Raw genomic sequence first — 23,215 nt, forward strand, 5'->3', positions numbered from 1 at the left:
ATATATTGATTTAATGAAATATTTGTTTTCAGATTTTGTTAACAAAGCAGTTTCAGTAAGTTTTGCAAGATGTATTTTAAAAGTTTATCAGTGCTTGAATCTGTAGGGGAAAAAAATTGTTTTTTAAAACAGGAATTCTGCATTCTCCCATTTTAGGCAGATTATACCATTAATGTGAATGTATATTTGAAATGCTGGGGAGTGGAACAGAATGGTCAAATAGGCATGTTCTGTTATATCAAGACTATGCCATATTTTTCCGCTTTTAATGGAAAGAAAAATCTTTCAAGTTTTTTGGTAAATCTGTGTGGTAATCTGCTTTGATCTCTATTGCAAGTTAATACTCAGATGACCAAAGATGCTAGTGATGGTATGAGTGCCCATAAGGAGGGAGTTGTAGTATTTCTCCCTATAACATAAATAGAGATGGCAGCAGTGTGCCTATTGGTAGTAGATGTGTGGAGTAAAGCCAGGAGTCATCTCTTTGCAGCCCTCATCCATCTGGAGCCCAGAGCTCAGCAGGCAGGCAGTACCCAGGTTTGAAGCAGGGTAGAGAAGGGGCAGTGTCAGGGCCCTGCTGCTCGGCCTTGCTGCTTGGTGAGATTGGCAGTTTCAATAATTCTGCTTAAAGGTCAGGAGTAAGAGATGTTCTGTAGGCTGTGCAGCAACTTACCTGGGACACACTGACCTTTAGCAAAGGAGTCAGTGCTAGAAGCCCATTCTGAATTTTACTTGATTTTTTGCTTTTTACTTTTTATTTTTAATGCATTTTTGAGCACTGTATGATCTTCAGACTCTAGTTATTCACAGCTTGGACCTACCATAGGAACAAATCTTTAGGGATAAATAAACAAGGACCAGAGAGTGCACCTAGGCACCAGTCCACTGGTCATGAAAACTTCTTGACTGCCAGCTTATCCCGATGGGTTTGAACATTATAGCCGTCTTTCAAAGGCAAACCCACGTGGACAGGGTCCAGCACTGAGCAGGATGGGCGTCAGTCAGTCAGTGGGACTTGTTCCTGAGATCAGGCCCCAGTCCTCTTCATCTGCCAGTACAGAGATGATTGCTGAAAGAATCCGCCACCCAGTGGTGTACCCCAGATGGATTTTACAGTTGTATGCTGTAATATGTGCATAGTGACAGTCACTTAAATGGTGTTTCTCTTGGTTTATGTGGTTGTGTAATAAGACGAAGCCCATCTTAGTCCTGGTCTCTATTTATATACAAAGCTGCCTCTTTGGTTAGAAAATCTGCAATTGTCAAACCAAGAATTTTTTTGTGATTTGAGGCAATTAGAACAAGTTTTCAATTGGGCAGTTACTCTGTGCTCAGTGCAGACTCCCTGTCCCCTCAGGTCTTGGTGCTGCTAGAGCCTCCCCCGGCACTTGGGAGAGGTGGCAAGCAGCCAGCACAGAGCAGAGGCTGTGTATGGTGGGTGGGCACAGAGGTGTTGGGTCCTTATGTCCCTGCAGGGGATGTGATGGTGTGAGGGCACTCAGCCTGAGCATGACAGTGTCCCTGCTGACTGCTGGGGCTGCTGGGGCTCTAACCTGCCACGTGGAAAACTGCATTGGGGCCTCCTTTCTCATACAGATAATTTGAGGTTTCCTCTGGGTAAAAAATAGTGAAGAATGATTATAGTTCTGTTTTTTGCATACAAAAATTTCTCAGTTTTATCAGTTGCTAAATGAGAAAATTCTGAAAAAGAGTAAAAAGTATTTAATGATGGAAAAGTGGTTTTCCTGAGAGCTCTGCTGCCCTCCACTTCTGCTGTTATTGTTATATTCATGACAACAAAGGCAATTTCTCAGCAATTCCTCTTGCATTGTTGTTTTTCTTGGAATCATAAAAATGATGAAGCAAACAGCTGTTGCACCTTTGTTTTAGTTGCTGCAGATGGTGGGACTGAATCTTCAGCCTTAGTGGATGACAATGGCAGTGAGGAAGATTACAGCTACGAGGAGCTCTGCCAAGCCGCTCCCAGGTACCTGCAGCCTGGAGGCGAACAGCTAGCAATTAATGAGGTAATGTCTGGGGCTTCGCACTGCGGAAACGATGGGGCAGGGGTGGGGCAGGGACAGGGATGGGGGCTGCAGAGGGATGTCTTCCACAGGTCTGAGATTTTGTATTCATAAAAAGTGCAATGGTAGTAGCCAGCATGGTGAAGAATCCAGCAGCCATGGTGACCTGTCTCTGGTGGGGCCCACAAGCAGATGACAAGGGAAGAACACAGTGACTTGAACTTCACTGGGAATGTAACTCGTTAGCCTATGTAACTGCTCTGGATCAGGATTCTAATTGTTCTCACTAATAAATACATGCATAGATTTCTGAAAATACAGAATTTTAGTTTTATCCTGTAATAGGAGTAATCGTAGGTGCTGTAGTGAGGTATTTTTATATTTTTGTAATCTATGAAGTGTTCACAGTTTATCTTTTGTCCTTCACAATCTCATTTTTTTTCTATCTTAGCTGATAAGCGATGGCACTGTTGTCTATGCAGAGGCTCTCTGGGACCATGTCACTATGGATGATCAAGAGCTGGGCTTCAAAGCTGGAGATGTCATTAGAGTTCTAGAAGCTTCCAACAAAGATTGGTGGTGGGGAAGAAATGAGGACAAGGAAGCCTGGTTTCCAGCCAGCTTTGTCAGGGTGGGTAACTCTCTTGCTTTTGCACCATTACGGGATTCCTGTCAGAGTATGGCAATTGTCATGGCATTACATTTCAGAGAAGGGCCCTGATGGTCAGCGTGTTTGTAGCTGAATGTCAGTGGTGTAACTCCTAAGGAGTTCACAAGGAAAAAACCAATAGAGAATCACACCCAAGATCCCTTAGCTCCTCTAACACTTTCTACTCTGTCGTCTTCCTTTGTGTGGTCCTTTTGTAACCCAAGGAATTTCTCAAGCAGAGATTACAGCAGCAGAAAGCTCAACCAGGAGCCATTACTATACAGAGACGACAAAACAGTTTTCATAAGGGTGTGGTGAAAGCTATGCTGCAGGGATTTTTTGGTAAAATAGGACTTAATTTATTATCACAACATTGTGTAGACATCTAGTTCACAGTCTGAACTCCCCAGTCAGAACTCATGCAGATTAATGACAGTATAACTCTCAGATGGTATAAAATTGAAGTATGTTTTAGAAAGTAACTTGAACTACTTTTTGAGAGCCTGTGGTGAAGCTTGGGCCACACTGCATGAAATAATACACAAAGTGCTAGAGGCGGTTCTTAATTTTGCTCTTCCTAGGTCTCCAGCCAACATGGGCAATAAAACAAAAGTCAAAAAGGATGTGCTGTTATCCATATCGTACAGATGGGGAACTGGTGCAGAGGGAAACTATTTAAAAGTGGTTCAGTTGTCTACTTTTGTAATTTTACCCATACACTAGCTTGGCCAAAATAACACCTAAACTATTAGTAAGCGTCAGAAATAGCCTTAAGCCTGAAAGTACATGGGCAACACAACATGGTATCTTTCAGAATCTATGAGTAGTAGAAAGCCATGTATTGAACCAGACAGAAATCTCAACACTTTGTTTGAATATGCAGTGGGCACAATGGGACAATTCCTATTATGGAACCCCCTCTTTAAGGTAAGATTGGGAACATTTCTGTAGCCAGTCTTCTCTTAATTGTAAGAAGTTAGTAACAGTTTTACCATATTTTGTAAAAGTTTCTGCTTTATTCTAATTCCTTTGTTTGTTCTGGCTGCAGCTGCGAGTTAATCAGGAAGAAGTGCCAGAAAATTTTAATAGTATCCAGGATGAAGAACAAGATGCAGATATTAGCAAGCATCGCCAGAAAATAGCTGAAAACAAGGATCAGATGAGAACCAATGTTATACAGGAAATTATGAACACAGAACAAGTCTATATCAAGCATCTCAAGGACATCTGTGAGGTACATGCTTTAACCTGAGGACATTCTGCTCACGTAATATGAACAAAACATATAAGCTGAGAATCAGCGTGGTTTCTCATATCAAAATATTCCCAGTTGAGCTTCTGAGGCTGTCAGTCAGACCCTTCTTGTGTCCTTTTACAGCTTTCCTCTCTGCTGACTGCCACAAGGCATTGCTTCCTTTTTTAAAAAAACAATTCTGTTTCTGACAGGGAAAAAGTGCTTTGCTTATCTGACTGTTATTTCTGTAATAATGAGAGAAGGAAGTTCAGTTTATTTAGAACTTTTTACCACATGGTTTATATAGAAAACTTTGAGTAACTGTAATGTTACAGTTAGGGACAAAACTTTTTTAAATTAACTTGAAAAGAGTATTTGCTGGGTGTGGGGTTCTTTTTTTGTTGTTTTCTCAAACAAAGGGACTTTTTCTGGATGCTTAGAACTATGAAGAAGTCTAAAGGTGTTTTAGATCTACCTTGCTTGTTTGAACCATAAAATGTAGGGTGTTTTCTGCTTCTTTGTTCGAATTTTGTTGGAGGCCCACACTTAGACAAGAAGCTTCTTAATACTCTTCACTGAAGTTTGCCTCTTTTGATGTGGACGTGAGCTGCATTTGACTTGTATTTGTGGTTAGCATCTGGAATGGTGCTAAGCAACTTACCAAAATATTCTTCGTACCCTAAGTTTGCTAAGTCTGTCCTTGTATTTGTCATGCCGCCATCCTTTACCACTTATCATTAGATTATTTCATGTACAACAAAGTAGACAAGACAGCGGTGTTTTTTTGTGGTGTTGTGTGGTTTGGGTTTTTTTTGTTGTTGTTTTTGGGTTTTTTTGGTGGGTTTTTTGGTTAGTTGGTCGGTTGGTTGGTTTTTTCTGTTTGTTTGCTTTGGGTTTTTGTAGATTTTTTGTGGTCTTTTTTTTTTGTTTTTTTAATTTTTAGATCAGGCCTTTTTTATGCATCTTGAAGGGAAAAATTGGGAAAAAAGGCAAAAATTGGTTACTGATTGGCTGATTTTAAAAAACATTAAATGTAAATTTTGTCATTTATGTTCGTTATTTCCTTAAGGTAGTGAGCTTGATTGTGTGCATAAAAGATCAGGGAGGAACTTTTATGCTCAGCTATGTTGCTGCCTTGGTTAGCTGAGTTCTAGAACTACTTTCATAGTCATAATATCTTAGACTGATATTAATTAATTAATTTTCTCTACTACATACATTCTATGCCTCTTTTTAAAAATCTGACATGCCTCTGAGTTTAGTACTAGAGAGCAAACACACACTTTCCAAGTAGAGAAGTGATGCACCATGTTCAACATGTGGGGTAGAGATGGTCTGCTGTCCTCAAAGTGAATCCATACGGTGGTGCAAGCAGGACATAAGACTGAAATTATACTCAAGTAAGACTAAGCCAGAAAAGCTATGGCAGACAGTAATCCATATTTGCAAGCTCAGCAATAGAGTGAATCGCTAGGGCTGGTGCAGTCAGGATCATGAAGCTGGATATACCCAGAAAACACATTTTACATTCAAGAAGTGTCTGCAGTCTGTATTACAAAAGCTGCACAGGAATTAGTTTTCCTTGTTGGTGCAGTAGGAAATGTGGCAGCTGGCTTGCAGCATAGCCACTGCACAGCTCTCAAAGCAGATGGCTGGGGAGGAGACAGGAATATTCATAACAGTGCCAGCAATATTCAGTATTGCTTCCTGGTAAACCTCACCAGAGCGACTGCAAGGCTATTTCAGCTGTCTGCTTCCGAAGCAATTTGGAGGAGACCAGACTGACAGCAGCCAAGTGGAGGAGCCTGGCAGATAACCCCTATCATACCATTTAACCTTCGCACTCCTGAACCTCGGCACCCTAACAGATAGGAGAGTATGAGCACAGCAGCTATTCCTGAATATCAAGTCTCTGCATTGTATCCTGCTCACCACGCTCAGCTTTGTGGAACAGGTACATGAAGATGTGCCAGCTGTGCATACCAGTACTTTAGCTCTGGTAGACACTGTCTTTATATTAATTGTTTCAGGGTTTGTTCTAATGTGCATAAAGAAGAATTGTTATGACACAGAGAAATTGCTGTGAAAAAAGTGAAAGTAGCAGCACCCTTGGGACTTTACATTGGGCTGACATTGTACAAGGAGGAGGTGTGAATGGGCTTTACACACTCTGCAGGTTTCTGGTTCCGTGATTCATTTACGGTCCTGTGAGACAGGAGTTGGGCTGCAATAATCAATGTGTAAACATTTCAGATGCAAATCTGAACTTACACACCTGTACACGTATGGCTGGGAAACCACTTACCTGCCCATAGGTCACGGGGGTTTGGCCAGCTCAGATGGGCTTGCTCAGGGCAGAACCTGTTTGACATCTTTCAGCTAATGAGTGTTTTTTATTTCATTTCCAGGGTTATATTCGGCAGTGTCGTAAACATACAGGAATGTTCACCACAGCTCAGTTAAGCACCATTTTTGGAAATATTGAAGATATTTACAAGTTTCAAAGGAAGTTTCTGAAGGATCTTGAGAAACAGTACAACAAAGAAGAACCTCATCTAAGTGAAATAGGATCATGTTTTCTTCAACATGTAGGTTGCAAAAGTTGATTTAAGTTATGAAATTAACAAAATATGATAATAAAATACCATGTTAGGAGGGGATTTTAGTAACAAATGCTTCTCAAATACTAAACCAGCAGTATTTTAGAAATTAAAGTAATTTGCAATTAATTAACTATTAAATGTTTTATATTTCTCCTCATCTTTAACGATCATGTAACTTTGTAAACAATTTTAAATTTCCTTTTCAAAACTGTAATGATCACAGTTGAGCTGGACTATTTGCAGTGATCTCACATTTGGCATGCAAAAACTTCATAAAGAAATTAAAAAAGGAAGGTGGTGGGGAAAGAGGCTGTGAGTTCTTGATAGACACTTGCTAAGCATATAGCTGTCTTCCCCAGGGAAAAGTACTTCTTAAGGCGGGTTTGATTTATCCTGATTGAACAGTGATCTTTATTTCTGTGTTCTGACAAAGAAGGTACAGGGTTTTGAGAGTTACGAAGTAGATTTCTGCATAGTTTCAAGGCTCATCAGCCTGGAAACAGTATAGAAAATGGATTAATTAATCTGATTATATATAATAGATGTTACAAAAATAACTTTTTTTCTTTATAGACAAATACTTCAGTAAAGCTGTAACTTTTTTTTTTTAATAGCAAGAAGGCTTTGCTATTTATTCAGAGTATTGTAACAATCATCCCAGTGCCTGCATTGAACTTTCCAAACTAATGAAACAGGGCAAATACCGCCACTTCTTCGAGGCCTGTCGCTTGCTTCAGCAGATGATTGACATTGCCATTGATGGTTTTCTTCTCACGCCTGTTCAGAAAATCTGCAAATACCCTCTGCAGCTTGCAGAATTGCTCAAATACACCACTCAGCAACACAGGTGAGAGAGTAAAAAGAACAAATTCTGTAACAGTAGTAACACCTACTTACTCAAGTTTTCTGGATAACACAACACTGAGGCTTTTGAGATCAGGACCAAAACTACCATGGGCCACTATAGACAGGGCATCTTGGAACCATCACAGATATTACCAAAAACAGTATCTGAAAATGCAGTACAGTGGACTGGGAGGATGCAAGACAGAATGAGGAGTAAATCAAAAAAGGAGAAGGTGAAGAAGTTGATGCTGAAATAGGGTGCAGGGAGGGATGTGTAATTCAGAGTGAAAAGAAGGCCAATGTGTCAAGGAAGTGAAGGAGAAAGAAAACCAGAGAAGAACAGGGGAAGATGCATAAGAGTCGTGGATGTAAAAAAACGGTAAAGAGGGTCTTAGAAAAAAAGATGCACTCTGAGCATGTTTGGAGGTAATGTTTTTTAGAAACCTAATAGTAATAAACATTGCCTTTGTTTGTAATAAAGTCCAGATATTAGGTTTTCATCTGGGATAAATGAGAATTTCAGTTGCAGTTTATTACCCTTTCTGGTATACTCCTGAGCTGATTAAATCTTTGACTAAATTAAGATTTTGTCTTTAAGTGTCTATCTTTTTAACTTGCATAACTGCAAGAAGAATGTTCCATTGTGACCCCTGTGCTCAAAGTCCAAATGCAGCCTGAGGCAGTGCTTCCTTGGCCAGAGTCTGTATTTTTTTAACCTTGAGAAAATTGCCCTTTGAGCCCACTGGATTTTTGCCAGGGCCAAAATACAAGGTCCATGAAATACTGACATTCAGGTGTGAAATGCCTCCATTCAGTTTTGTGGCTACCTGAGAAGTGCTGCAATAACAGTTACTTACATGAGTTTCTCTTTCACTGGTACTAATTTTAGGAAGTTTATTCTGTGAGCTATTAAACCTGTAGATAAAGTGACAGCAAGGTCTCGCCACCTTTGGCCCACAGTACCTGTTTTCCTCTTCTGTGGCACAGCATCCAGAGACACCTACAAGCACAGACAGGTGCCCACTGTACAGAGTTACTCACAAACAGGCAGACCTGCACCCATATGGAACCTTGGTAAAGCTCCAGCCAGCTGGTTTTTTGGTAGCATTTTGTTTTCATAAAAAGTTTGAAGTTCTGATGTGCACAGCCTGCTGTGAAGGCCACAGGTTTTGAAAGAAGTGTGGAATAACATACCAATAGAGAAAGAAGGAATCGAGATAAGGAAGGGCAAGAATAGCGGTATGGATATTATGTGGTCATCTTCCTGATGTTTGTAGGATCCTATTATGGTTAATCTCACTTTTTGTATACAGTGTGGCAGAATAGAGTTTCCATAGATATAAACAGAGAGAAGAGAGAATGCACAGATTTAGAAGGGAAGTGCATCCATCAGCAGCAGCCAATTAAAATTGGAACTGAGACAGAATCAGATAAAAAGGACAGCAAGACTAACCCCTTTGCAGGATTTATTTCTGGCTCATGCTGTGTTCTACCTCTGGCTTCCTTTTCTGCAAGAGGCATTCTGATAAAAGAGGGAAAGCAGCTGCTTGGCTGGGAGACCTGAGGCGAGAAATACGACTTTTCCCTTCTCTCTTCTCAGAGACTCCATTTGGGAAAGGTGAAGGAGTAATGGATAATATTCAGAGGCAAAAAACCCCCTGAACATTGGGGAGATTCATAGGCATGTTGGGAGCTCAGGGAGGGAGGGGAGCAGAAGGACAGGAGGACTGACCTGAATTGATTGTACTCAAGCAGGCAGAGGAAGGTGACCATCTTAGATCTCACACACTTCTCCCATGGAAACAGGCTGCCGCCTTGGTACTGTTGCCTTGAATTCCTCTCTCTGGTGCCCATGTTCTTGGGTTCCTCACTGACCCCGTTTGGGGTTGCTTTTGGTATTTTTTTCTGCCCATGTGGCATTCTCCATTTGTGTTCATTGACCGAGCCATTGGAAACAAGGAGAAAATACAATTGTTAAACACAATTGAAAGAATGCCCTTTCCAATAAAATCCCACTAAAATTTTGCTTAAAAACACAGTCCTTTGGTGAAATGTAGCTATCTCTGAGGTCAGTGGGAGTTCTACCATTGTTTTCAGTAGACTTTATTGCAGTTCATTAATCTGTCTCCTCTTCCTCCTTCCAGGAGTTTAGTAATTTGGTCCTGGACAAGCCTAGCAGTACTGCAGCACTGAATTGCACAGGCTACTGTGTGAGGTTTGGGATAGCTGAGAATCAGGTCTCTCTTATTTAAGTACCCTGAGTAGAGGGACAAGTGAGTAATGTGGGCTAGCACTTGTCACGGCTCATGATTGCATCATGTCCACTGCATAAGTGATCTTTGAAACGTGCCTACATTTCACAGTGATTATAACAACATAAAAGCTGCATATGAGGCTATGAAGAACGTTGCATGTCTGATCAATGAGCGAAAACGGAGACTAGAAAGCATCGACAAGATTGCACGTTGGCAAGTCTCTATCGTAGACTGGGAGGTGAGTGTCAGCCTGTCCCTTTTCTGAGCAAAGGTACTGTGTACAATACTTGATGTTCCCTACAGCATATGTCTTTCTGCATAGGTTGTTGTTTGTGGTGTCTACTTTTCAAGCGGTCATTGCTCAGTTAAAAGTCCAGTTGCTTCATTTGCAATGATTCTGTTACTGATTTACTTTATTTATAGTTCAGGAAGAGCAAGCATGTTTTAACGTGGACATTGTCTGTGAGATGAAATGACAAAATGTATTTTTTTTAATAATAGAGCTCTTAAATCTCCTTTGGAATTTTGGTAGTTCTGTCAGAACTGAAACCTGTTTCACTGACTTAAGAAGAGTTTCCTCTTCTTTATGCAGATATGAAGTAGAGCAGAACCACAGTCATTAAATTTACCTCTATGACATTATTTACACTGTGTTACATTTTCAAATCTAATAATAAAAATACCAGAAGAGTGAACTTAAAATTTGATTATATAGTGAGACTGGTTAGGCACACAGTGAGACTTTAAAATATTATTTACTTACTACCTATATATATATCTATATCTGTATCTTCCTAGGGACCAGATGTGTTAGCCAGAAGCTCAGAACTGATCCACTCAGGAGAACTGACCAAAATATCAAAACAAGGCAAAAGCCAGCAGAGGACTTTCTTCCTTTTTGACCATCAGCTTGTGTTCTGTAAGAAGGACTTGCTGAGAAGGGACATCTTGTATTATAAAGATCGTATTGACATGGATGAAATGGAAATTGTGGACATCGAAGATGGCAAAGACAGAGACTTTAACATTAACGTCAAGAATGCTTTTAAGATAATAAACAGAACAACAGAAGAGATTCATTTGTTCTGTGCAAAAAAACAGGAGGATAAAAAGAGATGGATTGCGGCATGCGAAAGTGAAAGGAGAAGAGTTCAAGAAGACAAGGAAATGGGTGAGTGGAAGAATTTCCTCTCTGAACAGTAGTTAAAACAAAGGGGAATGTTTTTGCTTTTGCCATTCTTTATGTTTTGTGCAGATGTGCATCTGTCATCTGGAACTGGTGTCCCTTTCTTACCCAACAGTTTAGCTGTGTAAGTGAAGCCTATTCAGGTGTGCTTGCCCTGTCACTGTGGGCCAAAGGTCCAGGGCAGTTAGTGTCACCCATATGATTCTGGTGCATTATGAAGCAGAATGAGAGATGAGATATGACAAGATGCAATTCACAAAGACCAATCAATAATAAAAATCAATCTAAAATCCTGTCACTTCTATATGAATTATTGGCCAAAAATATCTTTTTGTAAAGGACACTTTATGACAAAGCCAAGCAGCAATAATTGTAGTTTTATACTGCCCATGTCATATAATGGCACCACCTGTGTCCAGGAGACCCATGCCGTTGCATGGCATCATTAGTTACAGACCCAACACCGGGCAGTGTACAGAGCCTAACCTTGAGCGAGGAGGAAAAAAGGTAGCAAATACTAGACGGGCAGCCTGTGGGACACTCTAAGGACAGTGTCTTCTGTGTGAATGTATATTTAGGATTTGCTCTTTTTTTTTTGCGTGGTTTCATGCTTTCTTTAAGATCGGTGACGAAAGCTCCAGCAAAATTTCATTGGCAAAACATACACAAGGAAAACAGCAACGCTAATAAGAAAAATAAAATCTTTTTAGTATTTCTAAAGTTAGTGCATCTGTGTGGGTTGACTGCTTGAGAACTTCTGTTTTTCATAACATTGGAAGTGCAGTGAAGTGGATGATAGAATTCAGAAGTTATTAAAATTTAAACAAGATGCCAAATCTTATGTTCCACATCCACTTAAAACACTTGATCAGAAGAATACAAAGACAGGAGTAACCCTTAGATTACAAATGTAAACCTTTTGATCTTAGTGGCTTTTTTTCTTTGGTACAGTTGTAAGTATGACAAAAATAAGGCCTCCTCCATATGTATGTTAGGTAATATAGCTGAAGAAAACACAAGTTTACCAATTCATACTCGAAAACCAGTTTTAACTCTTTCACATTGCACCAAATGTTGCAATTAACCTCAGTCATCTCAAGTCTGAAATAAACAATGAAGGAGCCACAGCTAAACTCTCCTCAAACTTTCCAAACCTGACTCTCCTCCTGTCCTGAACGTGTGACATTATGATCCTGTTGGGCACAACACTGATGGTTTTTATGAGTTACTCTGTGTAGAGCATGCTCCATCACCTTGTACTCCTGGGGATGGGAGGTAGCTGCCTTCCCTAATTCACCTAAGCAGAACTCTGCAATAGTGGATATTGTAAATGGGTGAACATGATCAGAAAGTAATAGAGCAGTGCTGAGGATCTGATGATAAGTGTCCACACAATCCCTTGTACAACAAAGTTACATAAAGCTTCCACTCCAGCATGCAATGAGAGTACTAGTACAGTCACATGGAAGAACACTAAAGAGTAAAACACAGCTCCTGCACTTTTGTGAGAAGGACTGAGCAAAAGGAGATAAAGAGTGAACATTTTCCATTCCTGTCCTTTCTGATAAGCATTCTTGAGCTCTATGCCTCTTCCTGGATGGTTACTTTATGGAGCACTGGGAGAGTATGCTGAGCAAGCTAAATTCTGTATGTCAGGATGCTTCTGAGGCTCACAGTAGTGCTTGCCCTGGGCAGCAGCAGGTCTGTCTTGGTGTTACCATTCCTTATAAGTGACACTGCTGCACAAATCCCCAAGCATGAGGAAACTGCAAAGCAGCTACAGCCCTAAATGTCATTATTTGTTCTTCTGGGACCCCATGAAAATCAGCATATGGTATTCAAAGGGTAACCATTTGACAGTGGTGGCACTGGCAGTGATAACAATAAGATTTGTCATAATAGCACTAAACGTTATGTAGGTCTGGGTCACAAACTCCCGTGGTGCTCAGTGCAAGGGTTGCACAGGAGGGTCCATTGTGTTTGCTGCTCTTTAGGCACAGTGCAACATAGTGAAAAAAATATCAGTTGAAAGAGAAACTGTGGCACGTAAGGCAAATGCAGTCTCTTCTGCCCCTGTAACATCCAGCCATCTGCAAACTTGCTTTTCAAATATTGCAACTCATTATTCTGGTGCACCTGTTTTGGGACAGGGATCATGAACCAGAGGAAAGGTAGTTGAATTGCAATATTAGATGTCCATCTGGTCTTGTGAGTGATCTTGTGAGCCACCACAGTGGCTTGGATGTTTTCTCCATTAATCAGAAGACTGTTTCTTTTCTAAACTTTCTTCCTTTTTTTGGCGTAATTGAACATTTCCTTTAGCCAAAACCACTGGAAAGGTGCCAGTATTCTCAACCTCAGGTTTAAATTTATCATGTTGATTTTGTAAGCTATCTTGCTGGACTTCCCACAAAGCCTCTAATCTAACCAGAGACAAATACATACTCTTCCAATTCGAAACTGCAAATGGCATTTTACTTCTATTTTCAAAAACACTTTAGTATGAGTCACTGTCTCCCAAACTATATCTAGTTTTTCTTAGCTTTTATGAATATATGAGAAGGCCACAGCCAGAAAATCCTTCTCCAAACCACTAATAGTAACCCTAAAAAAGTGGTCTGATCTCTGCTGATGAAATTGCTTTCATTTTTTAAAATGTTTCCTTGTTTCTCTAAAGGAAAAAAAGCCTGCAGAATAATATAAACTTCTGCTACCCCAAAATTATGGCTGTTTTAAGTTAATAGACTGATTTGTAATAACTTCTTCATAAGTTCAGGATAAAAAAGGGAGTTTTAAAAGTATAGGGAAGTGAAGGAAGATGCAAAATGGAAGCAAACCAGATACTTCATTTTGGCTTTGAATCACAGCTTCTGTGCTTTTTGTATGCATATGAGTGAAATGAATGCAGCCTTATGCATAGCATGAAATGAAACAGCATCCTGTGCACCTTGTTGTCTCCTGGTGCAAACGTAACATATCCATGTATCTCACCTGTATTGTACACAGGGAGAGGAAACTGGAGTGCCCGTTCTGGCTCTCCAGACAACACCAGTAACTGGTGTCACCTTTTCTAGCAGGTGTCTGGCATCTCTGTACTCATCACAGATCAGTCATACACCTATCACACGACAGTAAATAGTGTAGGGTTGACCACATAACTATAGCACCATGTAAGTTATACAAGTATGTGAACAGGTACATGAGAAACCTGAGTGGGGGATCCAGCCCTGGTCTGCTGCAGCCATAACCACACCACAGCCTGCTTCAGTGTCTGGCAGATTTTGTGATACTTTCCTCTGAGTGGAGGAAAGTGACTTCAGTTTGTTACCCATGTTAGCTCAGAGTGAGTGAAAAAAAAAAGGTTCTGAATTTGTGATCTATTACTTGGAGGGTTGTAGCCTTCAGAAATGTTAGTTTACTCTTCTTTTTTTTAATCTCTTGTTATCTGGACTTATCTGTGAAAAGAAATTTTTGTGTAGTTAGTTCACCAGTGATTGCCATTTGCAGAAACTGGAAAGGAGCTTTTTCATGTAATCTAAAGGCAAATCAAAGTTGTTCCTATCATTTTCCCAGTGAAAAACAATCTTTAAATTCATATGACAAAGTAAAACATACTTCTAAAAACTTCAGGTGTATTACTATTAAGTTTTACTAATAATTCTTAAAATACAGTTTACGTATTTGTTTTAATTTAACATAATCAAGTATTAGGTACAGTAATTTTGTACTAGTGCCCTAATTTACACTTTGACATAGGTATGGAGATCTCAGAAAACCAGAAGAAACAAGCCATGCAGAATGCCCGTAAGTCAAGGCAAGGAAAAATTAAAGGTGGGTGTTCAGAATTGTTTTACATTCTTACTGTGTTCCAATGATCTTTTTGTGAGGAAATAGCACAGTCTGGCTACGGTTGAATTATTCAGTCCTTTAAAAAAATTTAATGGTTTACATGGAGTCAAATAATTGCCATTAACCTGTATTTTAATATAAAATTCCAATTCCTCTGTAAACTGTCTACTAAATCAGCTCCCAGGGCTTCTTCAGATGGGTGAGTCAGTTTTCTCTATATTAGAGAAGTAACTCAAGAGGTAAGGCAAGCTGCTTATTTAAGTGCATGCAAAGATTAAATTGTAAATGAGTGTTACCGATTCCTTCCTTTGCTTTTACTCAAACAGCTTGTTCTTCTTTACCAATTCTGTGCCTTGTTTAAACTATCGTAAAGTTCTTTTTGCAAGCCACGTGTTCCAATATTTACTTTAACACAGTCAAAATGGCTTCCTTCTGTCCCTAGACTAGAAGGAAGGATGGACTAGAAACTTGTTTAGCAGAAAACAGGGGTTTTATTCATTTTTTATTCATTTTCTCTCTCAGAAAATATGTTGTGATTTTGTCCTTTTCCATCTTAAAGTCAAACTTGGAAAAATCTCTAGTGTGTTGAGAGAATAAATTGAGAAAGTAGGACAAGATTTAAGTCGAATTTAGGAGTGAAGGAATTGATGTTAGGTTGTCCTCTGATCCCTGGGATTAATATTATTAAAGCATTTTCTCTTTATCATTAACCTTTAAAACCTGTCTGGATTTCCAGGGGAGTGGCTAAAGTTTGTGATTAGGAGATTCTGTTCAGAAAGCAGAAAGGTCAAAGTCTGAGAACATTGTCCAGAAAAATGTATTCCAAATGGAATAAATAACATTTTTGTTGGTAGCAGGATTTTATCCAGTCTTATTCTGAGAGTGGACTAAAATATGAGTATCTGCTGTGTAAAGTCATTCTTTTTAAATACTAGGATTTACTTGTGCAAACAGTATTGTCAGGCTATGTGAAACTGCTGCTTATTTTTGGTAATTCTGTAATGTTATTTTTACTGGTACTGTTCTCTTCTTAAGCCAAATCAATGCAGCAGTTATAAAGTCTAACATCAGAAGAAGTAACCTTTAGCAGTTCTTCCATTCTCCCCTGGCCCTGTGCTTAAATTTTCACTAGCTGACTCATACGCTTTCTTAAACTGTTCCTTTTGCAGGTGTAAGCTATAACGGGTGTCCTGTGCCTCCTCCACACCAAACCCTGCATCCCATTCACCAGCGACACATCACTGTACCTACCAGCGTCCCGCAGCAGCAGGTCTTTGCCCTGGCAGAACCCAAGCGGAAGCCGTCCCTCTTCTGGCATACCTTCAACAAACTCACTCCCTTTAAAAAGTGAGAAGCCAAGGACCTGGAAGGACTTCAGCATGGCAGGAGACTTCCTCTAGAGGAGGACCCTGGAGACGCAGTTTATCTTACTCGAGCTTGGCGAATCTCCTGTTTTGGAGGCAAAACCTTGGCTTCTCTCGAGCCAGAAATGCAGCATTTGTCTGGAATACGAATGAAGTTTCTCAAGACTGCTCTGAAGTCCATGTTGCCAAGTGTCAGCATCACTGATGAAGAGCAGTCTCTCTTCTGACTAAGACAGCTTGCTGTTCCTCAGAAGCAGCAGTATTCAGTCTCCGTTTCTTAGTCATGTTGAAGTAGTGATGGAGTCATGCAGGTCATTGTAACATTTCATTTTTCTTAACCCTATATTGATGGCCAAATTTAGGATAGGAAGGTGTTTTTCCTTAGGGATGTATCAGCAAGGAATCTTAGGAGATTTTTCTTCTTCCTCCAGGATCACCAAGCAGAGACCACCCATTAAAATCAGACAGAGACATCCCATGTGTTTAATGAGCTACTGCAGAATTTAGTGGACCCTAATCCTTCCTGTCTTTTTTATTATATTGCCAAATGGCAGGAGAACATCCCGCAAGGCCTTACCATATTCCAGATTGGAACAGGGGAATTTTATTCTGTCATGTAGAAACACGAACAGAGTGTGAAATGAACTGTAAAGATATGTGCATTTATTGCACGCAAGTGGAAACAAGAGGAGCCCAGGGCATCTCAGATTGATTGATTTCAATCAGAGCAATATACTGCATGTATGTATGCTCTTCAGTGTAGAGCTTTTATATCCCTTTTTGTGCACTTCTTTGCCTGGGAGAGACTTCTTTATATTTCCAATGTGTTTATTTCTCTGTGTAAAAAATAGTTTTTTATCTTCTAACAGAGATAATGTGAATGTACAAAGTCAGCATTGAGACAGTACATGGTGACTGCTGGCTATGTTACAGTCTAGGTCTAACACTTTTTTCATGTATTTTGACTTAGAAAATGGATTATTAGTAATGTAAATATATTAAAGTGGTCTAGATCCAAGCTTCTTATACACAGTCAATTGACAATGGGTTTTGACCAATTACTTCTTCACGAAGAAAGTGAAATCTTTACTGGAAGGGACAGAGAAATTGTGTGGACTGGAGATGGATTTTTGTCTCGGAGTCATCACTCTCTATTGGAAGGGGAAGAACCTGACTTGATTAGGGTCAGCTCTGGCCAGCATATGCAATCCTGGATTTGCATTTCTGCAATTTGCCTGTGACATGAAGTTGATTTGTGAGAGCAACTTTTAAAAAGCCACCAGGAAGAAAGAGGATCCTGATATTTGTAGCACTGGTAATTTCTGCTTAATAGCTCTCATCAAGGATGAAAAGACTGTTGGGAATATGGAAGGAAATAAAGACTCCATATGTTTCAGAACTGATATGCCATGAATGTCTTTGCAATACTTTATGCTGTGCTGCTGATTAGGGGCATTACCTGATGATAAGGATAGATCCAGGGGTATTCTTTGACAATGGACACAATCAGCTTTGTCATGGATCTGTAATATATGAAAAACAAACAAGGGGCTAGAGGCCAGGCATCTTAACAACAATGTAAAAAAGCCTTATTTTAAAGATGTATTTGTTCCTACTACTATTGTGACCTCTATATTTTTATTTCTCGTCAGTGTTGTGAAGCCCACTAGTCAGTAGAACCTGTGATTTGATAACGTTGTGGCAACTTCTGCTAAGCTAACCTTCTAAGGTTTGTGGGTTTGACTTTAAATTACATCTTTTGACAAATGTACATTTCAAATGCCTTGTGTATATAGCTCAGCATTAAGGCAAGGTCTGGTGATGCCCAGCCAAATTGTTCCCTGCATAATGAACTTAATTGCTTGTGCTTTCCCATAGCAGTGGAAGATGACCCAGATCAGTTAAGAACTGGAAATGTGCACTGAGATTTTTAACAATCCACCAGAAAGTGAGTGAAAAAAGCTGGTTGTATTTTTCTTTTGATGTTTAAAACAAGCTATTGCTATTCAGATTTTTTTAAAAGATAATTCTAAATGCTCTATTTAAACACAAAGAGCAGACTTCCAAATGCAGGCATGCCCTTCCCCTCAAATGAGTAACCCTTCTGTGTTTCTTACATACCCATTTTTGTGGGTACTTGCCACATTCAGGCCTGCAGACCAACGTAATGCATGTAGGGTGGAAGTGGAGATGATGTTTTTCATAATCACATTTTGAAAGACTTGTTCTAGATGCACAAAAAAGACTGAAGTTGGATTACAGTGCTTACCCAGAAACTTTCCCAGCTGAACCTGAAGCCATTATGAGATCCACACTTCCATACATGTCTTTGTTGAAACCTACTTCCTTTCAGGGCTTGAGAGTCTGTGGAGTGCTGGGGAAAAAAAAGAGGTTTTGGGGTCTGTCTTCTGACACATCAGTGCCCATGAAGGCTCTTCCCATGTATTAGTGCTGGTGCCTTAGCCCTAAAAATGAACAGAAATGTTTGTATATGGTTTTGGATGCAGCAGTTTTTTTCTCAAGAAGTGAATTTCAAAGAGATAAAAAGAAAATATTTCATGGTGCAGATTACTCAGGACAGTTTTACATATAGTACCCTTCATATAGACATGGTTGTTTCATAATATTCTCTGTGTCTTTCTTTGCATTATGACCTTGCAACAGAATTAAGATAAAATATAGTAAGACAGGCCAAATTTATACCACGCCATAGTATTTTAACCAAATTATAGTGAAATGAAAACACACAACTACATTATTCAATAATTAAGACAAAAATTTACTCCTGACTCAGCCTCACTTTAGAGTCTGTGGGAAAAAGAGTTGCAACAAAAATGTAAAAGACTGAATTCTAGCAACTCTTGCCCTGATTCTCCTTTTGATGACAAAGCTTATATATGATGAGAAGGGTGTGATGGCAACATCTGTTCTTTTCCTCTTGCTTTTGCATGAAGTTACTATAAAAAAAAAAATCTAGGGCAACTACTAAGCACGTTTGTGCCTCGTTTAGATAAAGCACAGCCAGAGCCTTCCCAATGGCCTGCTGAGTAGATAACCTCAGACTTTTTGCATGAGATGCAGTAAAATATAATTGTCCTCAAATATGTTCCCACTGATTTAGGAAAATGCCAAACCATAATTACATCTAACTCGAAGCATTTGATGTATAAAATAATAAGATTGTTTTACAAGTGGCTCTTGCCATGCTAAATTTCACATTGAATTTTAGTGGTCAGTGTAATAACTGAGTTCAAAGACAGACTTCTCAAATGTTCCACATTTTAGTTGTCTTTTGAAAACAATTATATCACAGTTTTGGAGCCAAAGGTCTTTAGCCATAACTAACACAGTACTTTTCTCTGACTGCCTTTCTGCTTTTTTTCTATATGTGTGGCATTTGCATGTAGGAGATGCCTTCTGAATGATCTCTAATTTAAAACTACTTGTTGTAAATACTAGGGATAACTTGCATATATATTTTATTTTGGTAAGTGTTTTGTAACATTTTATCTTCCATACATTGCTTTGTGCATCTTACCATCAGTGTGCTGTTACACATTTTGTAAATTAAGTGTTCTGGCTACGGAGCAGAGGAATTGGCTTTTGCTGGCTGAAGTACAATGTATAGGACTGCAGTAGCTTGACGTGCATTTTTTCTGAAGAAATTGCATTCCAAGATTTATTTACTCTTCCAACATTGTTTGTCAAATGAATCTATTTTCTGGAAATAAGTACAAACTTACATTCCTATTATTTTTCTCTTATTGTATATATTTGAATTAAATAATGTACAAAGCTGAAGTTTCTCATCTCTGTCTTATAAAACTTTATTGTGCAGTTTTAAAATTGTTGTGGGTTTTTTATTGTCTACAAAATTTCCTCTGTGATGCAAAAATACATCAACTGTCATATTTCTTTTAGTATTTTAAAGAAAAAAAGTCACATCCCCCTCTCTTGGTTTCCCAGTAATGGCAACAGTACTTCCCAGCACAAGTTCATTTTAACACCGACTAAGCCTGATTCTGGGATTTAAATTTTTCATCATTCAAGCAAAGTCCATCCTTGTTGTTGTTTCAGACATATGCATCTGTGGTCACTGTGCTTTATCTTGTCCTGGCAGAGGGCTCCCACAGTTCCCCTTGGAATAAATGCAAATGCAGCTTCTCTATTAATAAGGCTCCTGCTAACAAAGGATGGTGACTTAAGTACTGCAGTGCAGGTAAGAAGGATTAAATTTTATTTTCTTTGGAATGAAAGCAAAACCTTCTGAAAGGGTTCACCCAAAAAGGTGTGTTCCTTAAATGTGTGTGAAGAGGCTTACCTGCCTGCTTGTTGGGCAACACTGCTCGGGTTTCAGCTTACTTCTCTGATTTGGGGAAGTCTTTTGTTTCTCATTATTCTGACAGGGCAGAGGACCACATCTGAAAGGTGTACCTGTGTCCTTCCTGCTCCAGGCTGTGTCAAAACTTATGTTTCGCTGAGACACATTAGCTTTAACAAAATAAAAAATTTTGCTGAAATCTTTTCATTAGAAGTTTCGGTGAATTCAAACGCTGACAGAATAGTTGGGTTTGCTAATTTGTTACCCTTATTTTCAATGTCCAGGCACCTATATTTCTTGGTTCACCTCAAAGCTGAGACTTTCTCAGGCCTCCCAAGTGCTGCTGTTGCAGTGGGATGTGTGCTGGGTGCGCCAACATCAAAGTGAAAGGCACAGTCTGAGCACTCAGTGCAGTAGATCAAATGACCGAAAAACATACCTTGAGCAAACACTCGAGTAGGATGTTGCAATCAATAGGCTTTGTAAGGACCCTGTGGTTCACCTGGCCATGGTGAGCTCATTTGTGCATTTTATTTCATGCTTTGGCAGTCAGCCTAAATCCTGTAGATCGTTCTGTACTATCAGTTCTACTATTAATTACTTTAAAGTTCTTCGAGAGCTGATCTATCACGTGGTGCTTTTAGTTTACACAGAAATAGCACTGCTCATCTTGAATTTTTTGGGTTGTTTTTTTGTTGGGTTTTGTTGTTGTTTGTTTTTTTGGTTTTTTTAAGGCTACATCGTGATCTGTGCTTTGTAACAAGAAACGTGGAGTTGAGCCTTTTTATGTTCCAGTACCAAAGGAGAAATGAAAAAGTCAGCAATGGAAAACTGCACACCTCGTGGATTGTAAGAAAAGCACACAAATATTCCTTACACAAGTGTATTTCTAAGTGCTTTTCAAAAATTCAGTTACTCTAACAAGCTAGAGGACATGTAATTATGAGAATACCTCAGAACTGCATAAGCTGTCAGCACATCATGTTTTTTATTAATCTTATGTCTGTGTTAGGTTTAGTTCACTGCAGTCAGAAGTGACTTCTGGTTGTCCAGGTGAGTGCCTAGGGCTGAGAACTCACATACTGCCACTATTAGGTATTTTAGACTCTGGTTTTAAAAAACAGACTTGTGTGTGAGTGTGTATGTGTTTGTATATGTATGTATTTACACCCCCCCCCCTTTGTAGACTCCATATGGCATCCCCATATGGACCCTCCCTCTCTTTATGTTACATTTCTGTTGTGCATTGGGGAGGGGGAGGCTGATAACTGAATGACACCTGGGCAAGGTTTTACCTGAATCATTTTAATGTTCCAAGCATTCAGAGTGGGCCACCTGCAATGACAGACAAACCACTCTGCAGACAAGTGAAGGCTAGGAGGTATCCATCAGAATCCCTGCACTCTGGTGTCAGTGAAGTTTAGAAGGGCAAACCTGAAATGGCAGATGTCAGCAGCAGAGGAAGGAGTACCACTGCCCTTCAAATGCTGAGTTTCTCTCAGAAGAGAAACATAAGACGATGTAGGATTTACTGACTGTTTCTCCTAGTGTTTTTTGGAAAGCTGAAACTGCTTAAGAGGAAAGGAGTACAGGTACTCCTCCAGTACAGAGGAAAGGAATCCCTGAGGTACACCTGAGGGACTTTGCTGGCAGAACCTGGCACCTGCCAAATTCCTCCTTATTTCTGGCACATAGGAAATAAGAAGGCAGAAGGCCCAATGTATACACTGAAGTGAACTGTCAGTAGGCAGATTCACTAGGCACAGTTAACCACGGCCACTTCCTATAAGCGTACACCAGACTTTAGAGATACTGACTCACTGAAAAAGTGTCTAGAAGGTGCTCTGCTAATAAGATCAGGTACCTCACTAACCATCCATCTCATGGTCATTACTGCCATATTCATCTCCTAAAGAAGGTAATGAGCACAGCAATCAATCTAAAAAACTCCCTGCATCTCCTTCCATACAGATGCAATGTTTTTTCAGAGCAAATGATCAACTTTTGCTACTGTGTAATTATTTTCAAGGCATTACTCTGTGATGAGACAAGACACACTAGAAAGCAGCTGGGGGGTAACATTTGCCTTTAAGGCCATTCCTACAGCATTTTTCTTGGTTCTCTGCTAAAAATGCATCAAACCAGACTAACTGCAGAGTCCATCAAGGTAGAGGTAACTAATAAATGATGTCATTTTCAACTCAGCATGGGACAGACAGACTGTGACTGTTATCACTGTAAAATTCCAGCTTTGTTTGGGTCATTGTAAGGATTGTGCTGCCCTGGGAGGCCCAGGGCATGCCACTGCTGGTACCATGTCCCCAGGAGCCTCCAGTGCTGTCCCACCAGAGCCACTGACTCTCCCAGGACCCTGCAGACAGAAAGGTTTGTCAAGAAATCCAGGTTTTCTGCATGGCAGGACAGACCACTGAGGGCACAGCACTAAGCTGGCAGGGTTGGCTATTTTTTATTGACTCAAACTTTTAAGTAGAGAAAGGAGGCTGAGACGAAGCAACATTCAAAAATTTCAGATGGTGCTTAATGGGTAAAAAGAAAAGGATTGTTTGTCACAGCTCTCGTTTTTTCTTCTCAGTTAGCACAGAGCGAGGTTAATTTGGCTACAGAAGTTCATTCAAGTAGAGCAGCTAATTGCTGCACATGGTCCTTCCTTTTCCTCAGAGCACGGTGGACACAGTGTCCCAAATATAAACCAGGGCACCACAGCGCTTGCAGTATTGTCGTATTGCCACAGAGTGGTGGTGAAGACCTTACCAAAAGCTTCGTTGCTCAGCAGCACCGAGGTTACATCCTTCGGTATGTGCAGACCACACGTGTCATGTCTTTGCAGTGTGGGAACACCCTCAGACACACTGTTTTCAGTCAC

General features: G+C 39.9%; 1 protein-coding gene across 4 annotated transcripts in view; it reads left to right on the plus strand.

The window, feature by feature from the left end:
* SPATA13 (spermatogenesis associated 13) overlaps positions 1–19,856 on the plus strand; it is a 222,330-nt gene extending 202,474 nt beyond the window's left edge. For all 4 annotated transcript variants that reach the window (XM_039378650.1, XM_039378651.1, XM_027713672.2 and 1 more), the window contains 9 exons: positions 1,891–2,027; positions 2,476–2,655; positions 3,722–3,907; positions 6,316–6,495; positions 7,125–7,357; positions 9,720–9,849; positions 10,410–10,782; positions 14,554–14,628; positions 15,816–19,856. In XM_039378650.1, the coding sequence (XP_039234584.1) occupies positions 1,891–2,027; positions 2,476–2,655; positions 3,722–3,907; positions 6,316–6,495; positions 7,125–7,357; positions 9,720–9,849; positions 10,410–10,782; positions 14,554–14,628; positions 15,816–15,997 (1,676 nt within the window). In that variant the 3' untranslated portion in view covers positions 15,998–19,856. The remainder of the gene's footprint in view (positions 1–1,890; positions 2,028–2,475; positions 2,656–3,721; positions 3,908–6,315; positions 6,496–7,124; positions 7,358–9,719; positions 9,850–10,409; positions 10,783–14,553; positions 14,629–15,815) is intronic.
* The last annotated feature ends 3,359 nt before the right edge of the window (positions 19,857–23,215 follow it).

Source organism: Pipra filicauda, unplaced genomic scaffold, assembly GCF_003945595.2.
Source record: "Pipra filicauda isolate LSUMZ 115617 unplaced genomic scaffold, ASM394559v2 scaffold142_size1944046_pilon, whole genome shotgun sequence".
Taxonomy (NCBI): Eukaryota; Metazoa; Chordata; class Aves; order Passeriformes; family Pipridae; genus Pipra; species Pipra filicauda.